Source organism: Genypterus blacodes, unplaced genomic scaffold, assembly GCF_046128005.1.
Source record: "Genypterus blacodes isolate CSIRO-AG114 ecotype Tasmania unplaced genomic scaffold, CSIRO-AGI_Gbla_v1 ptg000076l_1, whole genome shotgun sequence".
NCBI classification, from domain to species: Eukaryota; Metazoa; Chordata; class Actinopteri; order Ophidiiformes; family Ophidiidae; genus Genypterus; species Genypterus blacodes.
In genome coordinates, this window is record NW_027466885.1 from 1,385,259 (window position 1) to 1,411,757 (window position 26,499).

General features: G+C 44.3%; 1 protein-coding gene across 1 annotated transcript in view; it reads right to left on the reverse strand.

The window, feature by feature from the left end:
• Nucleotides 1-303: 303 nt before the first annotated feature.
• The window catches only part of LOC143006968 (uncharacterized), a 63,589-nt gene continuing 37,393 nt past the window's right edge, over nucleotides 304-26,499 (reverse strand). Inside the window, exons 4-5 of the mRNA XM_076158348.1 lie at nucleotides 6,181-6,963; nucleotides 304-311 (exon numbers count right to left, since the gene is read on the reverse strand). Coding sequence (XP_076014463.1) covers nucleotides 304-311; nucleotides 6,181-6,963 — 791 coding nt within the window. The remainder of the gene's footprint in view (nucleotides 312-6,180; nucleotides 6,964-26,499) is intronic.

Sequence of the window (26,499 nt, forward strand, 5' to 3'; positions counted from 1 at the left end):
GTTTGATTTGCATGGGATTCGTTGCGGTAAAGAAAGGTTATTATGTTATTCAAATTTAATGAATAATATCTAACTAATGGTAACCTATTTGTTGTGCTAATAAGCCCATTGACTTTATTTGCATAGGCTACATAACAAGCTGATCCTGAAATACCATTTATTTACCCCTCTCTTCTATTTAAAACATTGCTTTTCTACATTGTTTACAATTACAGTATTGAACTTATGGACCACCACTGAAACATAGACTTTGTGTTTCTATTTCTTTGAGTATTGGAACTTCTATTGCTTTTTTTAACCTCTTCAGGATTCTGGAAAGGCAAGAATAACTTGAAGGACCACTCTGAATACTCATAAGAAAGAAACATTCAGGGCTGCTGTACGGTTGTGGAGGAATGTTAACTGAAACTGTACAATAACACTGGTTTTGTAAATAGTGCTATACTGCATTTATGCTGTATTTCTATTACATTGACATGTTTTATATGCATTTGGTACCCTTAATGACTTGCTAGCATTTCTAATAGAACTGGGGGTACGAAACACGGCAGGTGAGTGGAATGGAGAAATTCCTCCAACAGAACAATGCAAAGTGCGTCAGGCATGTAGTTCAGCCAAGAGCATAAGGTAACAATTGCCTCTGAGAGCGTCTTGTGATTTAGACCTTGCTTTATGGTGAAGATGGGAGGACATTTTTGAATATTCATCATCTGTGTGTCATGTGATGTCACTGCTGGTTATAAAAGTCCATAATGTGCATTCAAGACAGCCACTAATGTGAGATGGACTAAATGAGAAGACTCTGAATAAATAGACATAACTTAAAGAAGCCTACAACAAGGAGGAGACATTATTTAGTTTGTTGTAAGTATATATAATGTTATATATATGTAAGTACTTATTATGTAAATATTTGCAAAGCTTTGATTTATTTAATTACATTTTTGAATTGATTGATTGACATTAGAATAATGAAACCTGAAAAATTCTCAACATGCTCCCAAGTAGCTTTTTAAGCTCTTAAGCGTGAGAACTTGTTGGAGCTTCTTTAAACTTTGTTGTTTGGTTCTTTCCCTACTGTGATGCAGGAGATTTATTTGAAGTGCTCACAGTGTCTGATTTTTTTTTCTGCGCTGCTGCTGCTGCTGACTCGAAGTGATAACCTGCTTTTCATGTATAGCTCTTTCTGATGTGATGACTTATGTCTCCATGTACCTAGTGGGAAGCATTGCAAATAGAAATGACCAACAAGGCTGCTAACAATGTGACTGTAACTCCAAGCTCAGGGTTTTTAGAACAATGACAATTTGAGCCCAGCTCGAAGATGACAGGTGTAATCACAATCCATAGTGAACAAATTATAAGAGGTTTTCCATAGACATAAATGTATTAAGTAATTATACCTCTACTTTTTTGAGAATGGTGACATATAAGGTTTCTGCAACAAACGGCGGATCAGGGGGTTGGGGTTTGTTTATTTTGCCGGGTATCTGCGCTGGTGCTGCTTGTTGCTCGGCTGGTGTTAGTTGGGGTTCCACCTCTTTGCTGTTTGGTGAAGGCAATATCAAGTCAATGCTGCACTCAATCAGCACTTACACACACACACACACACACACTCACACAAGCATTCACACACCCATGCCATACTATTGCATCAGATATACAGAGGATTTACCCTAGGAGTTCCTAAAATTTAAAACAAAACAACTATGAGTATTAGGTGACTGAATCTTTAGCAAAATGGAGAAAGCATTGATTCAATGAGATTGCAAATATTTTTTTTCATGCCAGTTCTGCCATTGCATTGTTTTATATTTGTATTATTCTGCAGATTTAAAAGAAAACAGGATGGATGTCAGACCACTTCTCTTCACATTGATGACTCTAATGGGTAAGAGCTACTGTGTAACAAAACTTAAAAGAACCTGACTAGAGGGCACACCTAACGCTAAGTTAAAATTTCTCTCAACTATCTCTCTCTCTCTCTCTCTCTCTCTCTCTCTCTCTCTCTCTGTCTCGACATGTTGTCTTTTGTTGTACAATAACATTTTGTCATGCCTCAAGTTAATATTTCATGGGGGGGGGGGGGGGGGGGGAATTGCTGTCCGCGATCGTCTAATACCGTAAGTGAACCGTATCGTATCATTGGCTGGACACCTGTCACTCACTGAGTTACATTGCAAAATGGTACCGAAAAAAAGGTTATTGGTCTAATTCCTTTAAAATTTATGTTGAATTTTATTTTATGTGCAGCATAGATCTTCTTGTGTGCTGAAAATGTGCGAGCAGTGCGCGATTGCGCAGACGAGCAGCTTACAGGGAACAGTGATCCTGACCAATAGCGAGTAAATGTCAATATTTATTTAGTAGTTTCCCCCCCAAAAAAGGACTGTAATAGATTGAAATGTATGGGCAATTAACAGTTTTAAAAAAAATAGAAAGCAATGGTTGCAGAAGAAAAGTACAAAAATAGTCCACCAAAAGACCAATTAAAGGAAATCTATTAATTTTCCTTCCAACTTTGTATTTTCTTTCTCTTTCTTTGAATGTTTTCACCACCAACAACCACTACAGCTGTGCTGACAACCACCACTACAGGTCAAGCCACCACTACAACTTCACCCACAACCACCACTACAACTACACCGACAACCACCACTACAACTGCACCGACAACCACCACCACAACTGCACCCACAACCACCACTACAACTGCACCCACAACCACCACTACAACTACACCCACAACCACCACTACAACTGCACCCACAACCACCACTACAACTGCACCCACAACCACCACTACAACTACACCCACAACCACCACTACAACTGCACCCACAACCACCACTACAACTGCACCCACAACCACCACTACAACTGCACCGACAACCACCACTACAACTGCACCGACAACCACCACCACAACTGCACCCACAACCACCACCACAACGGCACCCACAACCACCACTACAACTACACCCACAACCACCACTACAACTGCACCCACAACCACCACTACAACTGCACCCACAACCACCACTACAACTGCACCCACAACAACCACTACAACTACACCCACAACCACCACTACAACTACACCGACAACAACAGCTACGACAGCACCCACAACAACAACTACTACAGCACCAACAACCACAACTACAACTGCACCAACAACCACCACTACAACTGCACCCACAACCACCACTACAACTACACCCACAACCACCACTACACCGACAACAACCACTACGACAGCACCCACAACAACAACTACAACTGCACCCACAACAACCACTACGACAGCACCCACAACGACAACTACAACTGCACCCACAACCACCACTACAACTGCACCCACAACAACCACTACAACTACACCCACAACCACCACTACAACTGCACCCACAACCACCACTACAACTGCACCCACAACCACCACTACAACTGCACCCACAACGACCACTACAACTGCACCCACAACCACCACTACAACTACACCGACAACAACCACTACGACAGCACCCACAACAACAACTACTACAGCACCAACAACCACAACTACAACTGCACCCACAACCACCACCACAACTGCACCCACAACCACCACTACAACTACACCCACAACCACCACTACAACTACACCGACAACAACCACCACAACTGCACCCACAACCACCACTACAACTGCACCCACAACCACCACTACAACTACACCGACAACAACCACTACGACAGCACCCACAACAACAACTACTACAGCACCAACAACCACAACTACAACTGCACCCACAACAACCACTACGACAGCACCCACAACGACAACTACAACTGCACCAACAACCACCACTACAACTGCACCCACAACCACCACCACAACTGCACCCACAACCACCACTACAACTACACCCACAACCACCACTACAACTACACCGACAACAACCACTACGACAGCACCCACAACCACAACTACTACAGCACCAACAACCACCACTACAACTACACCAACAACCACCACTACAACTGCACCCACAACCACCACCACAACTGCACCCACAACCACCACTACAACTACACCCACAACCACCACTACAACTACACCGACAACAACCACTACGACAGCACCCACAACAACAACTACTACAGCACCAACAACCACAACTACAACTGCACCCACAACAACCACTACGACAGCACCCACAACGACAACTACAACTGCACCAACAACCACCACTACAACTGCACCCACAACCACCACCACAACTGCACCCACAACCACCACTACAACTGCACCCACAACAACCACTACAACTACACCCACAACCACCACTACAACTGCACCCACAACAACCACTACAACTGCACCCACAACCACCACCACAACTGCACCCACAACAACCACTACAACTGCACCCACAACCACCACTACAACTGCACCCACAACCACCACTACAACTGCACCCACAACAACCACTACAACTGCACCCACAACCACCACTACAACTACACCGACAACAACCACTACGACAGCACCCACAACAACAACTACTACAGCACCAACAACCACAACTACAACTGCACCCACAACCACCACCACAACTGCACCCACAACCACCACTACAACTACACCCACAACCACCACTACAACTACACCGACAACAACCACTACGACAGCACCCTCAACAACAACTACTACAGCACCAACAACCACCACTACAACTACACCCACAACCACCACTACAACTACACCGACAACAACCACCACAACTGCACCAACAACCACCACTACAACTGCACCCACAACCACCACTACAACTACACCCACAACCACCACTACAACTACACCCACAACCACCACTACAACTACACCGACAACAACCACTGCGACAGCACCCACAACAACAACTACTACAGCACCAACAACCACAACTACAACTGCACCCACAACAACCACTACGACAGCACCCACAACGACAACTACAACTGCACCAACAACCACCACTACAACTGCACCCACAACCACCACCACAACTGCACCCACAACCACCACTACAACTGCACCCACAACAACCACTACAACTACACCCACAACCACCACTACAACTGCACCCACAACCACCACTACAACTACACCGACAACAACCACTACGACAGCACCCACAACAACAACTACTACAGCACCAACAACCACAACTACAACTGCACCCACAACAACCACTACGACAGCACCCACAACGACAACTACAACTGCACCAACAACCACCACTACAACTGCACCAACAACCACCACCACAACTGCACCCACAACCACCACTACAACTACACCCACAACCACCACTACGACTGCACCCACAACAACCACTACAACTGCACCCACAACAACCACTACAACTGCACCCACAACCACCACTACAACTACACCCACAACCACCACTACAACTGCACCCACAACAACCACTACAACTGCACCCACAACCACCACTACAACTACACCGACAACAACCACTACGACAGCACCCACAACAACAACTACTACAGCACCAACAACCACAACTACAACTACACTGACAACAACCACTACGACAGCACCCACAACAACAACTACTACAGCACCAACAACCACAACTACAACTGCACCCACAACAACCACTACGACAGCACCCACGACTGAACCCACAACCACCACTACAACTGCACCCACAACCACCACTACAACTGCACCCACAACAACCACTACAACTGCACCCACAACCACCACTACAACTACACCGACAACAACCACTACGACAGCACCCACAACAACAACTACTACAGCACCAACAACCACAACTACAACTGCACCCACAACAACTACTACGACAGCACCCACAACGACAACTACAACTGCACCCACAACCACCACTACGACTGCATCCACAATCACTACTACAACTGCACCCACAACCACCACTACAACTGCACCCACAACAACCACTTTAACTGCACCCACAACCACCACTACAACTGCACCCACAACAACCACTACAACTGCACCCACAACCACCACTACAACTACACCGACAACAACCACTACGACAGCACCCACAACAACAACTACTACAGCACCAACAACCACAACTACAACTGCACCCACAACAACCACTACGACAGCACCCACAACGACAACTACAACTGCACCCACAACCACCACTACGACTGCATCCACAATCACTACTACAACTGCACCCACAACCACCACTACAACTGCACCCACAACAACCACTTTAACTGCACCCACAACAACCACTACGCCTGCACCCACGACTGCACCCACAACCACCACTACAACTGCACCCACAACCACAACTACAACTGCACCCACAACCACCACTACAACTGCACCAACAACCACCACTACAACTGCATCCACAATCACTACTACAACTGCACCCACAACCACCACTACAACTGCACCCACAACAACCACTTCAACTGCACCCACAACAACCACTTCAACTGCACCCACAACCACCACTACAACTGCACCCACAACAACCACTTCAACTGCACCCACAACAACCACTTCAACTGCATCCACAACAACCACTACAACAGCACCCACAACAACCACTACAACAGCACCCACAACCACTACTACAACTGCACCCACAACCACCACTACAACTGCACCCACAACAACCACTTCAACTGCACCCACAACAACCACTTCAACTGCATCCACAACAACCACTACAACAGCACCCACAACAACCACTACAACAGCACCCACAACCACTACTACAACTGCACCCACAACAACCACTACAACTGCACCCACAACCACCACTACAACTGCACCCACAACAACAAGTACGGCTGCATCCACAACCACCACAACGGCTGCACCCACAACAACCACTACGGCTGCACCCACAACAACAACTACGGCTGCACCCACAACAACAACTACGGCTACATCCACTACGGCTGCACCCACAACAACCACTACGGCTGCACCCACAACAACCACTACAGCTGCACCAACAACCACCACATCGACACCTTCCTCTGCTGTCTTTACTGTCAAAAGTGAAGTTGCGGAAACTTATGATCCAGATTTTGCTGACAGAAACAGTGAAAGTTTCAAAAATATGGAATCGCGAATTGTCCCTGGTGTGAGTATAAACAATTAAAAATTTTTGGTGCTGTGATAGAATCAATTGGAAGACATTTTTATTGAAAACACATCTTATTCAAATTCAGTGTATGTTCAATTAATACTTATACAATCATATTCATTATTATTAAATTGTGATATTACAATATTAAAATGAAAACCTCCTAAAGCTCTTTTCATTTTCTTTTTATCTTGCAGTGTGAAAACAGCTACAAACAGAGATTTGGTGAACTTTTTGAAGCTTGCCGTCTTGACAGTCTCAGGTAATACTTCTCTTTAAACTTGCCTGCATTGGCTGGCTTGTTAATTTTGCTTATAACCCTTTATAATCACATCATAGATATACATCAAAGCTCAAAATTATTCTAGATATCTTCACCAATTTCATGTGTTGAAAGAAAATTTGACAGGGTGGATCGTATTTTGTTTGTTTTACTTAATTATGGATATTTTCTGTGAGTTGTTGGTGCAAATTATTTAGTTTGAATGACTGTATAAGTCATACATTTACAGAAACAACGCTCAAAATCTTTAAAGTTAATTTTCCCCTGAAAAAACGTTTGTGCTCATTCAATTGCTAAACACAGGGCTGCTAATTGTGAGCTTTGCTGTATCTTGTGATGTGTGTATAGAGTAAGAGTTATAAGCATAAATAACAAGCCAAACATTCGTCCTTTTAGATTACAAATTTGCATCATCATCACCATTGTCATTTATTTTCATTTCAGTTAATCTGTGACGTATTAATTTTTGGCTTTGTGATGCAGGCCAAGCTCAACAAAACAACAGCTCAATAGCACTATAGCTGATATAAGCATTGGGTTCAACTCCTCTGTTGGCGCAGTCCCACAGAGTGATGCCGTTGTAAAGACCTTAGTAGATGCTGTGAATAACAACACCTTCAACGTCACCTTTGTTCCCAACTCCATCCAAATACTTGGTAAGTATTACTTCCATTTTTTTTCCCTTATCAGTATAAAATCCTATAATCGCCTACTTCGGTTAAACTGTTTTATGTAATAAAAGATGACTACACCCTGTGAATACCGTTGTCTATCACTACTTTGCTTTTTGACACAATTCAAAATTGTCAACTACAAAATAATTTTGGAAAAGGCAATTGTTTTTCTTGTGCAGCAGAGAAAGTGTTAAATGTTTTCCTTTCAAATATTTCTGTAGCAACTCCTGCACCTGCAACCACTGCAACTACAACAAATGCTACTACTACAGCAGCACTCAAAACGCTGCAGCTGACATTTCGATCCAACGAAACTTTTATGTCAGAGTTGTTGAATCAATCCTCTCAGGCTTTTGAAGCTCGAGCTAAACTGATACAGGATACTGTAAGTAATACTTAATTAACAAAATTGAATGTAACTTTCATTATCTTACCTTATCCTTCACTAACATCAAGGGGAACATAACAGGGCAGCTTCCTTTCTCCATCTAATGTTATAAATGCACATTTTGGTATTCTAAGCAAAACAAGAGATTAACTATTGGATAATCATTGGAAATTGACAAGGCTATCATTTATCTTTTGTTTTTATAGCTTTCACCAGAATACAAAAAACAATTCTCCTCCTTCAGAACCCTGGGTGTGGAGTCATTCAGGTAACTGGTATTTTTTTTACTAGAGGAAATGTAAGAAAATATAAAAGATTTATATCAAACAATATTTTTCCTTTTACAGTCCTGGATCAATCATCAACAACATCGTCCTGGGATTTGATGCCACATCTGTTCCTAATGCTACTCAGGTCGCAAATGTTCTGCTGAATATAGCTTCAGGCATCACAGGCTTCAATATTGAGACAGACTCCATTAGTGTGAATGGCACCATAATACGTAAGGATTACTCACTGCTGTGCCATTACAATTTCCACTTATCCAAATGATTATTCCTGAAATTAAATAATAATAATAATAATCATAGTTTCCTTTTTTCTTGTAGAAATTTCCAGTGGAATCAGTCATAAGATCAACATCATCACGACGTCCTTCCTGGTGGTGTTGTCATGGCTACTATCAAGCCAGCAGTAGTGTCATTGCTGATGACCATCTGAAAGGCAAAAAGAAAATGACTGGACTCCATGGAATAAAAAGGACATTGTTGTGGCCACCACTACCACAACAACAACAACAATAATAATGTGTGTCTTCGGATCCTGGGCTGGACAGAATGAAATCAGTCGGTGATAACAGCCAACTTAATCACCAGGATCATTGAACTGTCAAGCTAACCAAGGACACTAAACTAACATGGACAGATACACCAAAAAAATAATTCACACCAATGCTCATATTATATCTTTAGATTTACTTTGCTAAATGACTTGTTAAGGGTAAACCTTTATTTCTAACTTTAGACTATATGTGGCCATCAAATGCTGAATGTTTTCACTAACCTCTTTTAGATTAAGATACTTTTATTGTCATATTACATGCAATTCGCAATCAAATCGCACGCAATTGAAATTTGTCTTGCACCCCCCTTACATATCACACACAGAAACACACATGCATTACAGGGGGGTGCAGGGCAGCCATTATGCGGCGCCCATGGAGCTGTTGGGGGTTCGGTGCCTTGCTCACGTGCACCTCGGCAGTGCCCTGGAGGCAAACTGGCAACTCACAAGCTACCACTTCACTTACTTGGTCCATACGGGAGTCGAACCGGCAACCCTCTGGTTCCCAAGCTGAATCCCTATGGTCTGGCTACTGCCGCCCCCTGTATTAAAACCTAATAAAAAAAATCATATCTACCAGTTTTTTTATTCCCCAAAAATGTGTCTTGTGTTTCAGTTCACATAATATATAATACATCAACATGTATCTAGTTTACTTCAAAGTAAAGCTGTGTGTATCTTTGTGTAGTTTCCAAATAAATGTAAATTTCACAGCTGGGGTCTACATTATATTAGGGTCTTTAGTAGCTGCCCTGACAGTATATCCAGTGTGGCAGGGTTTCAGTTTAATGAAGTAAAAGATGTAGGAAAACTACGTTTGTATCTGAAAAAAGGTTATGGTCTGTATGATGCCAAATATATGTTCTTTCAATCTTGCCACACATGTTTTCACATGTATTTTTATAATCAAACAAAATGTTTTCTGTGAGCTTCGTGTTAGTTAGTGCAACTTTTGTTGGAAATGGTTTATCTCTCCCACGATAGGTATACAGTTTTTTTTGGAGGAATATCGTTTTTTAGTGGCCCTGTATAAATTTTTAAAATAGCATGGGTTGTGGCCCATTAGAGCATAGTGTTCTTGGTCTTGCGGCTGCTCCCGTCGGGGGTCGCCACAGTGGCTCGGATCTGCATATTTGATTTGGTGCAGGTTTAACGTGAAATGTCCTGCCTGATGCCTCCCTTGTTTACTTTGGTTAAAAAATTACATTTACCTTATTTATCATGGCGGACCAAAAAGAGAGGAAAAAGTAAATGATTGCCAAAAGTTACAGAAACGCAGGGAAAATTCATACTTTTTCACAGAAGTCAATGGCAATTGTGTTTGAGTGATTTGCATGGGATCTGTTGTGGTGATGAAGGGTTATTATGTTCAAAGATACTACAAACAAAAACACCAGTCCTACTTTTCATACACTGGCACTGAGCGAGAGCAGAAAGTTATACATCTGATGGCGAGCTTCCGTTTAGTAGTAGATAACACAGTTAGTACTTACTATGTTTACACTCCTAATTTCTAAATAAATTCAATTAATCAAATTTAATGAGTAATATCTTACCCAGTGGTTCCCAAACTTTTTCTTCCGAGCCCCCCTTGTACAGATCAGAAGCTTTCGTGCATACGTGTCCGTGTCGATATAAAACAATATGGGGCGGCTGATCGGTCTGACTGGGGGAGATACGATGTAAAACAATACGGGACGGCTGCTTGGTGTAACGTGAGGGAAGGGGGTGGGGAGGATATAAAACAATACGGGACGGCTGATCGGTTTGGGTGGGGGGCCATTTTTCATTCTCCTGCAGCGAGACAAAGAAGTATTGCCTCATTCATTTACCTGAGGCGGTACTTATTCATATTGCACCTTGCACCCCCCCACATTGAGACCATGAGACCTCAGCTGAGTTTTGCTCTGTATCACAACTTTAACCTTTTTCGCTTATTAAACAGCTTAAACCAGATCTCTCTCAACTTGAAGTCCTTCTTGCCGCCCTGATGAAGTATTTTGAACACGACAAATACCATTTATTTACAACTCCCTTCCTTTTCAAACATTGCATTTCTACATTGTTGAGCTCATGGACCACCACTGAAACACACAGTATGTGTTTCTATCGTTGTAAGTATTAGAACTTCTGTAGCTTTTTTTTGGCTCTTCTTGATTCTAAAAGGCAAGAATAACTTGAAGGACCGCCCTGAATACTCAACAGACAGAAACGCTCAGGGCTGTTGGAAGTATACTATATTTATGCGGTAACCCTAATGACGCTAGCATTTCTGCTAGAACTGGAACCTCAACAAGGTACAAAAGATGGCAGGTGAGTGGAATGGAGAAACTCCTCTCACAGAACAATGCAAAGTACGTCAGGCAGGTAGTTTAGCAAAGAGCATAAGGAAACAATTGACTTCTGAGAGCATCTTGTGATTTAGACTTTCCACAGTGAAGGTGGGAGGACATTTTTAAACATCCGGCATCTGTGTGTTGTTGGGGCCTACATGTCACATTCCAATCCATCCATAAAGGCCTGCATGGGCCATTCCAACCCCTTAAATAGAGGGGGATGTACTCCCTTTGTTCACAAACAGACAAGAAAACTACAGATCCCTGGACTACCTAGGATACAACCCCTTTTCAAAAACACCTTGATGTGAAAGTGTCAGACTCAGCTGTGGCGACATTGGTCAGATGTTAACCCTTGCCTGTGATGTCGTTTGAGGAATAAAAGGAGGCCAGGTCCCTGACCCCATCCTCTCCGTGCTGCTGACCTAGTACAGATAGGAGACCCCTCTTCCCTCTGGGTAAAAAGACGGAGGCATTGGCCCAGTGAACACAACTCCTTTAGATCTGCCGCCTGCTTGATTTTCCTTGTTTGTCTGACATGGACTCTGATTGCGAACCATTACCCATCGACAAACCACCAATCCTTCTGCCAGGGCAGAAGATTTGAAGCCCAACACCCCGCGGTCCTCATTTTGGAAAACTAGAGAAAACTTAAAAAGCCCATATCTCGGCAAAGCTTTCTTTGTAAAGCCAATTTAAGAGCTAGAGCGCTAGAATTTCAAACAAAGCAATGCTAATGGGACTAGGATTTATTTGCTGCAAGTTTGGGGAATTTTTTAATTTTGGTCAAGTTCTTGAAAATGACCATGGACGTAATTGGTCAAGTTTTTTTGTAAAGCCCATATCTCAGCCAATTGAAGAGCTAGAGTGCTAGATTGCCGGAGGATTCCAGTTCTTCAAAATAAGTGGTCTAATGAGGCTAAACCGGTAAAGTTACAGCCGAGGTGTACGGATTGTTACCAAATTGGTCACATGTTTGTAAAAAGCCCATATCTCAGCCAATTTGAGAGCTAGAGGGCTAGAACTTCAAACACAGCAATCTAGATGGCACGAGGATTCTTTGCTGCAAGTCTGGGGAAAACCTTAATCATGGTCAAATTCTTGAAAATGACAGAGTAACCATGGACCAAATTGTAAATTTTTGTGAAAAGCCTATATCTTGGTCAGTTAGTTACCTGTGACGTCTCGACGTTAATCCGACTGTAACTCATCATGATTATACTTCTCAACATATTATGTTTCATAATGATAACGTTACACTCAGTGTGTTTATGTGCTGCGGTCAGTGTCACACTGTGTTGTAATTGTTGACGAGAGCTATGGTGGGTTTGCTTAAAGTACCTACAGTATTAATTACACTATGTATTAATTACACTATGTTATCTAGATAGATGACAGCTGTTAATGGCTGTAGATATATTCATTAGTCATTACTGTATCTGATTGCAATAAATCACGTTATTAGTGTCGGTTGCCTATTGTGCAGTGCTGTATTACTGTATCCTTCAATATTCACATCATGTTTATGCTGTGATACATTGTTGTAACTATTGCTATTTCCATGTTATCTTTAGATGAGCACTAAACCTCAGAGCATCAGAAGCCCCAAACCCAAAGCAATGGAAGTGGCAGGATCTCTATCAGAAGGTAAGCATCAACACTTAATACAGTCATTACTATGCTGGTAGCTTGGACAATACAATGGTGCAGATAATATCAGTCAGATGAAGGACTGTACACTGAGTGACTCCATGGCTTAATACTGAGTAATTACTAATAATTTCAGATTGAGAAATGCCTCATGCCTGCTCCATCCTCTTTGAGAACCCCAGCCGTGCTTCATCCTCTATGAGGACCACCAGCCCAGCTTCATCCTCTATGAGGAGCTCTGCTATTAACACCTGCCTGGCAGTCCAGTCTCTGGCAAGTTACATCTTTGTATTGTTCTGGCTCTGTTGTAAGTCATCTTTTGTACATCTTTCTTTTATGCAATAAACTTGTTCTTCTTTGTTGTTGTCTTCCAGGATGAGCCTGGAGGAGTTCAGCATTCCAGTGCTGGGGCTGCACCTACATTCTGGGTAAGATGACCATCCCTGTGCAGGACCAAAGACAGCTGGGGTGGATTGCAAACACCATTTTTCACTCTGAAGCTGTGGCATGAGGCCCCTGTCCCAGCCCGACACACTGACACCTCTTCTGCCTCCTCCCCTCCAAGGTGCATGGACACTTATTGCACTGAATCGACTTTGAATATAGCTTTGAAAATGTTGTATTATTCTGTAAAGGTTTCATCTCTTATATGTGTTGTAAATATGTTTATTGTTCTCCTTTGTGTTTGCTGTTATTGTTACATTTATTATTGTCATAAATCAAAGGTAATTTCTTTCAATTTGTTCCCTGAAATGGTTTCAGTGGTTAACTGCACAAAAATGACAACAATTACGTTAACTGTACTGACCTATGAAAGATGATAAATATGAATGATGTTGATATGCCTGCAAGCTACTGAAAAATGTAGTCAAAATACCAGTTTAATTATATGCAATTCTCTATTCCACAAAACTGCTGCTAAATATATGAAATTATATTTAAACATTGACATTCACTACAGGATTATTCACATTGCTGATTTAATATTAATAATCAATAATATCTAAAAAAAAATCTGTGATTTTCAAGAATAAAAAATGAACCTCTCAGTATAGAATGAACAACTTAATTCACGCCAAGGGTGGGAATCGGGAACCTCAGGATCAAGGTGCTAATAAGCCCATTGTCTATCTTTACATAGGCTACATAACAAACTCATCCTTTTATACCATTTATTTACCCCTCCCTTCCTTTTTAAACATTGAGTTTCTACATTGTTTACGATTACATTATTCAACTTATGGACCACCACTGAAACACACACTATGTGTTTCTATCTATGTAAGAAATAGAACTTCTGTAGCTTTGTTTGACTCATCAGGATTCTGAAAAGGCAAGAATAACTTGAAGGACCGCCCTGACTACTCACAAGAAAGAAACGCTCAGGACTGCTGAATGGTTTAGGAGGAATGTTGACTGAGACTGCCCTTTACTGAGATGTCAACAGCTAGAGTGTTCGTAATGTCGTGTAGTTACTTTGATTAAAAACATTTTTTTCCACGGCACAGAGGTTTTCTTGGGTAAAAGAAGTTTGGCTTGCAGTGAAACTGGTTGGAGCACTGAATACTCGCAAGACAGAAGTGCTCAGGGCTGTTTGTCAGTTGTGGAGGAATTGACGTCTGTGAGCGTCTTGTGATTTACGGTGAAGATGGGAGGACATTTTTGAATATTCATCATCTGTGTGTCCTGTGATGTCACTGCTGGCTATAAAAGTCCATAATGTGCATTCAAGACAGCCACTAATGTGAGACTCTGAATAAATAGACAAAACTAAAAAAAAGCCTACGACAAGGAGGAGACAGTATTTATTTAATTTGTCGTAAGTATGTATAATATATATATATAGATAGGAAATAAGATAAGATAAGATAATCCTTTATTCGTCCCACAACTGGGAAATTTACATTGTTACAGCAACAGATAGGGCAAAACAATAAAGGACATTAAAATTAAAATAATATTGTATATATATATATATATATATATATATACTGTATATATATAGAGCTGTATTTTATTTTATTTCATTTTTGAATTGATTGTGAAACTGTTGCACACTGTTGCTCAATCTGTTAACATTAGAATCATGAAGCCTGAAAAATTCTCAACATGCTCCCAAGTAGCTTTTAAAGCTCTTAAGCGTGTGAACTTGTTGGAGCTTCTTGATACTTTGATTGTTTGGTCCTTTAACTACTGTGGTGCAGGAGACTTCTTTGAAGTGCTCACAGTGTGTCTGATTTAGTTTTTTTCTGCACTGCTGGCGCTGACTTGAATTTATAACATGCTTCTGATGTGATGACTTATGTCTCCATGTACCTAGTGAGGAGCATTGCAAATAGAAATGACCACTGTTATATTTTAGAAAGACTGCATCTCTCCTTAAGGGCTGCTAACAATGTGACTGTAACTCCAAGCTCAGGGTTTTTTGAACAATGACAATTTGAGCCCAGCTCCAAGATGACAGGTGTAATCACAATCCACAGTGAACAAATTATAAGAGGTTTTCAGTAGACATAAATGTATTAAGTAGTTATTTCTGGACATTTTTGAGAATGGTGACATTTAAGGTTTCTGCGACCAAGACGGCGGATCAGGGGGTTGGGGTTTGTTTATTTTGCTGGGTATCTGCGCTGATGCTGCTTGTTGCTCGGCTGGTGTTAGTTGGGGTTCCCCCTCTTTGCTGTTTGGTGAAGGCAATATCAAGTCAATGCTGCACTCAATCAGCACTTAAACACACACACTCACACAAGCATTCACACACCCATGCCATACTATTGCATCAGATATACAGAGGATTTACCCTAGGAGTTCCTAAAATGTAAAACAACTATGAGTATATGGTGCTCTGAATACTCATAAGAAGGAAACATTCAGGGCTGCTGTACGGTTGTGGAGGAATGTTAACTGAAACTGTACAATAACACTGGTTTTGTTAAAAGTGCTGTACTGCATTAAGCTGTTTTTCTGTTACATTTACATGTTTTATATGCATTTGGTACCGTTAATGACTTGCTAGCATTTCTAATAGAACTGGGGGTACGAAACACGGCAGGTGAGTGGAATGGAGAAATTCCTCTAACAAAACAATGCAAAGTGCGTCAGGCATGTAGTTCAGCCAAGAGCATAAGGTAACAATTGCCTCTGAGAGCGTCTTGTGATTTAGACCTTGCTTTATGGTGAAGGTGGGAGGAAATTTTTGAATATTCATCATCTGTGTGTCATGTGATGTCACTGCTGGCTGTAAAAGTCCATAATGTGCATTCAAGACAGCATTTAACGTGAGATGGACCACATGAGAAGACTCTGAACAAATAGACATAACTAAAAGAAGCCTACGACAAGGAGAGATTATTTAGTTTGTCGTAAGTCTGATAATGTTATATATATGTATGTAAATATTTGCAAAGCTTTGTTTAATTTAATTATTTTTTTGAATTGATTGATTGACATAAGAATAATGAAACCTGAAAAATTCTCAACATGCTCCCAAGTAGCTTTTTAAGCTCTTAAGCGTGAGAACTTGTTGGAGCTTCTTTAAACTTTGTTGTTTGGTTCTTTCACTACTGTGATGCAGGAGATTTATTTGAAGTGCTCACAGTGTCTGATTTTTTTTTCTGCGCTGCTGCTGCTGCTGACTCGAAGTGATAACCTGCTTTTCATGTATAGCTCTTTCTGATGTGATGACTTATGTCTCCATGTACCTAGTGGGAAGCATTGCAAATAGAAATGACCAACAAGGCTGCTAACAATGTGACTGTAACTCCAAGCTCAGGGTTTTTAGAACAATGACAATTTGAGCCCAGCTCCAAGATGACAGGTGTAATCACAATCCATAGTGAACAAATTATAAGAGGTTTTCCATAGACATAAATGTATTAAGTAATTATATCTCTACTTTTTTGAGAATGGTGACATATAAGGTTTCTGCAACAAACGGCGGATCAGGGGGTTGGGGTTTGTTTATTTTGCCGGGTATCTGCGCTGGTGCTGCTTGTTGCTCGGCTGGTGTTAGTTGGGGTTCCACCTCTTTGCTGTTTGGTGAAGGCAATATCAAGTCAATGCTGCAATCAATCAGCACTTACACACACACACACACACACACTCACATAAGCATTCACACACCCATGCCATACTATTGCATCAGATATACAGAGGATTTACCCTAGGAGTTCCTAAAATTTAAAACAAAATAACTATGAGTATTAGGTGACTGAATCTTTAGCAAAATGGAGAAAGCATTGATTCAATGAGATTGCAAATATTTTTTTTCATGCCAGTTCTGCCATTGCATTGTTTTATATTTGTATTATTCTGCAGATTTAAAAGAAAACAGGATGGATGTCAGACCACTTCTCTTCACATTGATGACTCTAATGGGTAAGAGCTACTGTGTAACAAAACTTAAAAGAACCTGACTAGAGGGCACACCTAACGCTAAGTTAAAATTTCTCTCAACTATCTCTCTCTCTCTCTCTCTCTCTCTCTCTCTCTCTGTCTCGACATGTTGTCTTTTGTTGTACAATAACATTTTGTCATGCCTCAAGTTAATATTTCATGCCCTGTGGGGGGGGGGGAAATTGCTGTCCGCGATCGTCTAATACCGTAAGTGAACCGTATCGTCTCATTGGCTGGACACCTGTCACTCACTGAGTTACATTGCAAAATGGTACCGAAAAAAAGGTTATTGGTCTAATTCCTTTAAAATTTATGTTGAATTTTATTTTATGTGCAGCATAGATCTTCTTGTGTGCTGAAAATGTGCGAGCAGTGCGCGATTGCGCAGACGAGCAGCTTACAGGGAACAGTGATCCTGACCAATAGCGAGTAAATGTCAATATTTATTTAGTAGTTTCCCCCCCAAAAAAGGACTGTAATAGATTGAAATGTATGGGCAATTAACAGTTTTAAAAAAAATAGAAAGCAATGGTTGCAGAAGAAAAGTACAAAAATAGTCCACCAAAAGACCAATTAAAGGAAATCTATTAATTTTCCTTCCAACTTTGTATTTTCTTTCTCTTTCTTTGAATGTTTTCACCACCAACAACCACTACAGCTGTGCTGACAACCACCACTACAGGTCAAGCCACCACTACGACTGCACCCACAACCACCACTACAACTACACCGACAACCACCACTACAACTGCACCCACAACCACCACCACAACTGCACCCACAACCACCACTACAACTACACCGACAACAACCACTACGACAGCACCCACAACAACAACTACTACAGCACCAACAACCACAACTACAACTGCACCCACAACAACCACTACGACAGCACCCACAACGACAACTACAACTGCACCAACAACCACCACTACAACTGCACCCACAACCACCACTACAACTACACCGACAACAACCACTACGACAGCACCCACAACAACAACTACTACAGCACCAACAACCACCACTACAACTACACCCACAACCACCACTACAACTACACCGACAACAACCACCACAACTGCACCCACAACCACCACTACAACTGCACCCACAACCACCACTACAACTACACCGACAACAACCACTACGACAGCACCCACAACAACAACTACTACAGCACCAACAACCACAACTACACCCACAACAACCACTACGACAGCACCCACAACGACAACTACAACTGCACCAACAACCACCACTACAACTGCACCCACAACCACCACCACAACTGCACCCACAACCACCACTACAACTACACCCACAACCACCACTACAACTACACCCACAACAACCACTACAACAGCACCCACAACAACAACTACTACAGCACCAACAACCACCACTACAACTACACCAACAACCACCACTACAACTGCACCCACAACCACCACCACAACTGCACCCACAACCACCACCACAACTACACCCACAACCACCACTACAACTACACCGACAACAACCACTACGACAGCACCCACAACAACAACTACTACAGCACCAACAACCACAACTACAACTGCACCCACAACCACCACTACAACTGCACCAACAACCACCACTACAACTACACCCACAACCACCACTACAACTACACCGACAACAACCACCACAACTGCACCCACAACCACCACTACAACTGCACCCACAACCACCACTACAACTACACCGACAACAACCAGTACGACAGCACCCACAACAACAACTACTACAGCACCAACAACCACAACTACAACTGCACCCACAACAACCACTACGACAGCACCCACAACGACAACTACAACTGCCCCAACAACCACCACTACAACTGCACCCACAACCACCACCACAACTGCACCCACAACCACCACTACAACTACACCCACAACCACCACTACAACTACACCGACAACAACCACTACGACAGCACCCACAACAACAACTACTACAGCACCAACAACCACAACTACAACTACACCCACAACCACCACCACAACTGCACCCACAACCACCACTACAACTACACCCACAACCACCACTACAACTACACCAACAACAACCACTACGACAGCACCCACAACAACAACTACTACAGCACCAACAACCACAACTACAACTGCACCCACAACAACCACTACGACAACACCCACAACGACAACTACAACTGCACCTACAACCACCACTACAACTGCACCCACAACCACCACCACAACTGCACCCACAACCACCACTACAACTGCACCCACAACAACCACTACAACTACACCCACAACCACCACTACAACTGCACCCACAACCACCACTACAACTGCACCCACAACCACCACCACAACTGCACCCACAACAACCACTACAACTGCACCCACAACCACCACTACAACTACACCGACAACAACCACTACGACAGCACCCACAACCACCACTACAACTGCACCCACAACCACCACTACAACTACACCGACAACAACCACTACGACAGCACCCACAACAACAACTACTACAGCACCAACAACCACCACTACAACTACACCAACAACCACCACTACAACTGCACCCACAACCACCACCACAACTGCACCCACAACCACCACTACAACTACACCCACAACCACCACTACAACTACACCGACAACAACCACTACGACAGCACCCACAACAACAACTACTACAGCACCAACAACCACAACTACAACTGCACCCACAACAACCACGACGACAGCACCCACAACGACAACTACAACTGCACCAACAACCACCACTACAACTGCACCCACAACCACCACCACAACTGCACCCACAACCACCACTACATCTGCACCCACAACCACCACTACAACTACACCCACAACCACCACTACAACTACACCGACAACAACCACTACGACAGCACCCACAACAACAACTACTACAGCACCAACAACCACCACTACAACTACACCCACAACCACCACTACAACTACACCGACTACAACCACCACAACTGCACCCACAACCACCACTACAACTGCACCCACAACCACCACTACAACTACACCGACAACAACCACTACGACAGCACCCACAACAACAACTACTACAGCACCAACAACCACAACTACAACTGCACCCACAACAACCACTACGACAGCACCCACAACGACAACTACAACTGCACCAACAACCACCACTACAACTGCACCCACAACCACCACTACAACTGCACCCACAACCACCACCACAACTGCACCGACAACAACCACTACGACAGCACCCACAACAACAACTACTACAGCACCAACAACCACAACTACAACTGCACCCACAACAACCACGACGACAGCACCCACAACGACAACTACAACTGCACCAACAACCACCACTACAACTACACCAACAACCACCACTACAACTGCACCCACAACCACCACCACAACTGCACCCACAACCACCACTACAACTACACCCACAACCACCACTACAACTACACCGACAACAACCACTACGACAGCACCCACAACAACAACTACTACAGCACCAACAACCACAACTACAACTGCACCCACAACAACCACGACGACAGCACCCACAACGACAACTACAACTGCACCAACAACCACCACTACAACTGCACCCACAACCACCACCACAACTGCACCCACAACCACCACTACAACTGCACCCACAACCACCACTACAACTACACCCACAACCACCACTACAACTACACCGACAACAACCACTACGACAGCACCCACAACAACAACTACTACAGCACCAACAACCACCACTACAACTACACCCACAACCACCACTACAACTACACCGACTACAACCACCACAACTGCACCCACAACCACCACTACAACTGCACCCACAACCACCACTACAACTACACCGACAACAACCACTACGACAGCACCCACAACAACAACTACTACAGCACCAACAACCACAACTACAACTGCACCCACAACAACCACTACGACAGCACCCACAACGACAACTACAACTGCACCAACAACCACCACTACAACTGCACCCACAACCACCACCACAACTGCACCCACAACCACCACTACAACTACACCCACAACCACAACTACACCGACAACAACCACTACGACAGCACCCACAACAACAACTACTACAGCACCAACAACCACCACTACAACTACACCACCAACCACCACCACAACTGCACCCACAACCACCACCACAACTGCACCCACAACCACCACTACAACTACACCCACAACCACCACTACAACTACACCGACAACAACCACTACGACAGCACCCACAACAACAACTACTACAGCACCAACAACCACAACTACAACTGCACCCACAACCACCACCACAACTGCACCCACAACCACCACTACAACTACACCCACAACCACCACTACAACTACACCGACAACAACCACTACGACAGCACCCACAACAACAACTACTACAGCACCAACAACCACCACTACAACTACACCAACAACCACCACTACAACTGCACCCACAACCACCACCACAACTGCACCGACAACCACCACTACAACTACACCCACAACCACCACTACAACTACACCGACAACAACCACTACGACAGCACCCACAACAACAACTACTACAGCACCAACAACCACCACTACAACTGCACCCACAACAACCACTACGACAGCACCCACAACGACAACTACAACTGCACCAACAACCACCACTACAACTGCACCCACAACCACCACCACAACTGCACCCACAACCACCACTACAACTACACCCACAACCACCACTACAACTACACCGACAACAACCACTACGACAGCACCCACAACAACAACTACGACAGCACCCACAACGACAACTACAACTGCACCAACAACCACCACCACAACTGCACCCACAACCACCACTACAACTACACCCACAACCACCACTACAACTACACCGACAACAACCACTACGACAGCACCCACAACAACAACTACTACAGCACCAACAACCACCACTACAACTACACCCACAACCACCACTACAACTACACCGACTACAACCACCACAACTGCACCCACAACCACCACTACAACTGCACCCACAACCACCACTACAACTACACCGACAACCACCACTACAACTACACAGACAACAACCACTACGACAGCACCCACAACAACAACTACTACAGCACCAACAACCACAACTGCACCAACAACCACCACTACAACTGCACCCACAACCACCACCACAACTACACCCACAACCACCACTACAACTACACCCACAACCACCACTACAACTACACCGACAACAACCACTACGACAGCACCCACAACAACAACTACTACAGCACCAACAACCACCACTACAACTACACCAACAACCACCACTACAACTGCACCCACAACCACCACTACAACTACACCGACAACAACCACTACGACAGCACCCACAACAACAACTACTACAGCACCAACAACCACCACTACAACTACACCAACAACCACCACTACAACTGCACCCACAACCACCACCACAACTGCACCCACAACAACCACTACAACTGCACCCACAACCACCACTACAACTACACCGACAACAACAGCTACGACAGCACCCACAACAACAACTACTACAGCACCAACAACCACAACTACAACTGCACCAACAACCACCACTACAACTGCACCCACAACCACCACTACAACTACACCCACAACCACCACTACACCGACAACAACCACTACGACAGCACCCACAACAACAACTACAACTGCACCCACAACAACCACTACGACAGCACCCACAACGACAACTACAACTGCACCCACAACCACCACTACAACTGCACCCACAACAACCACTACAACTACACCCACAACCACCACTACAACTGCACCCACAACCACCACTACAACTGCACCCACAACCACCACTACAACTGCACCCACAACGACCACTACAACTGCACCCACAACCACCACTACAACTACACCGACAACAACCACTACGACAGCACCCACAACAACAACTACTACAGCACCAACAACCACAACTACAACTGCACCCACAACCACCACCACAACTGCACCCACAACCACCACTACAACTACACCCACAACCACCACTACAACTACACCGACAACAACCACCACAACTGCACCCACAACCACCACTACAACTGCACCCACAACCACCACTACAACTACACCGACAACAACCACTACGACAGCACCCACAACAACAACTACTACAGCACCAACAACCACAACTACAACTGCACCCACAACAACCACTACGACAGCACCCACAACGACAACTACAACTGCACCAACAACCACCACTACAACTGCACCCACAACCACCACCACAACTGCACCCACAACCACCACTACAACTACACCCACAACCACCACTACAACTACACCGACAACAACCACTACGACAGCACCCACAACCACAACTACTACAGCACCAACAACCACCACTACAACTACACCAACAACCACCACTACAACTGCACCCACAACCACCACCACAACTGCACCCACAACCACCACTACAACTACACCCACAACCACCACTACAACTACACCGACAACAACAGCTACGACAGCACCCACAACAACAACTACTACAGCACCAACAACCACAACTACAACTGCACCAACAACCACCACTACAACTGCACCCACAACCACCACTACAACTACACCCACAACCACCACTACAACTACACCGACAACAACCACTACGACAGCACCCACAACCACAACTACTACAGCACCAACAACCACCACTACAACTACACCAACAACCACCACTACAACTGCACCCACAACCACCACCACAACTGCACCCACAACAACCACTACAACTGCACCCACAACCACCACTACAACTACACCGACAACAACAGCTACGACAGCACCCACAACAACAACTACTACAGCACCAACAACCACAACTACAACTGCACCAACAACCACCACTACAACTGCACCCACAACCACCACTACAACTACACCCACAACCACCACTACACCGACAACAACCACTACGACAGCACCCACAACAACAACTACAACTGCACCCACAACAACCACTACGACAGCACCCACAACGACAACTACAACTGCACCCACAACCACCACTACAACTGCACCCACAACAACCACTACAACTACACCCACAACCACCACTACAACTGCACCCACAACCACCACTACAACTGCACCCACAACCACCACTACAACTGCACCCACAACGACCACTACAACTGCACCCACAACCACCACTACAACTACACCGACAACAACCACTACGACAGCACCCACAACAACAACTACTACAGCACCAACAACCACAACTACAACTGCACCCACAACCACCACCACAACTGCACCCACAACCACCACTACAACTACACCCACAACCACCACTACAACTACACCGACAACAACCACCACAACTGCACCCACAACCACCACCACAACTGCACCCACAACCACCACTACAACTACACCCACAACCACCACTACAACTACACCGACAACAACCACTACGACAGCACCCACAACAACAACTACTACAGCACCAACAACCACAACTACAACTGCACCCACAACAACCACTACGACAGCACCCACAACGACAACTACAACTGCACCAACAACCACCACTACAACTGCACCCACAACCACCACCACAACTGCACCCACAACCACCACTACAACTGCACCCACAACAACCACTACAACTACACCCACAACCACCACTACAACTGCACCCACAACCACCACTACAACTGCACCCACAACCACCACTACAACTGCACCCACAACAACCACTACAACTGCACCCACAACCACCACTACAACTACACCGACAACAACCACTACGACAGCACCCACAACAACAACTACTACAGCACCAACAACCACAACTACAACTGCACCCACAACCACCACCACAACTGCACCCACAACCACCACTACAACTACACCCACAACCACCACTACAACTACACCGACAACAACCACTACGACAGCACCCTCAACAACAACTACTACAGCACCAACAACCACCACTACAACTACACCCACAACCACCACTACAACTACACCGACAACAACCACCACAACTGCACCAACAACCACCACTACAACTGCACCCACAACCACCACTACAACTACACCCACAACCACCACTACAACTACACCCACAACCACCACTACAACTACACTGACAACAACCACTGCGACAGCACCCACAACAACAACTACTACAGCACCAACAACCACAACTACAACTGCACCCACAACAACCACTACGACAGCACCCACAACGACAACTACAACTGCACCAACAACCACCACTACAACTGCACCCACAACCACCACCACAACTGCACCCACAACCACCACTACAACTGCACCCACAACAACCACTACAACTACACCCACAACCACCACTACAACTGCACCCACAACCACCACTACAACTACACCGACAACAACCACTACGACAGCACCCACAACAACAACTACTACAGCACCAACAACCACAACTACAACTGCACCCACAACAACCACTACGACAGCACCCACAACGACAACTACAACTGCACCAACAACCACCACTACAACTGCACCAACAACCACCACCACAACTGCACCCACAACCACCACTACAACTACACCCACAACCACCACTACGACTGCACCCACAACAACCACTACAACTGCACCCACAA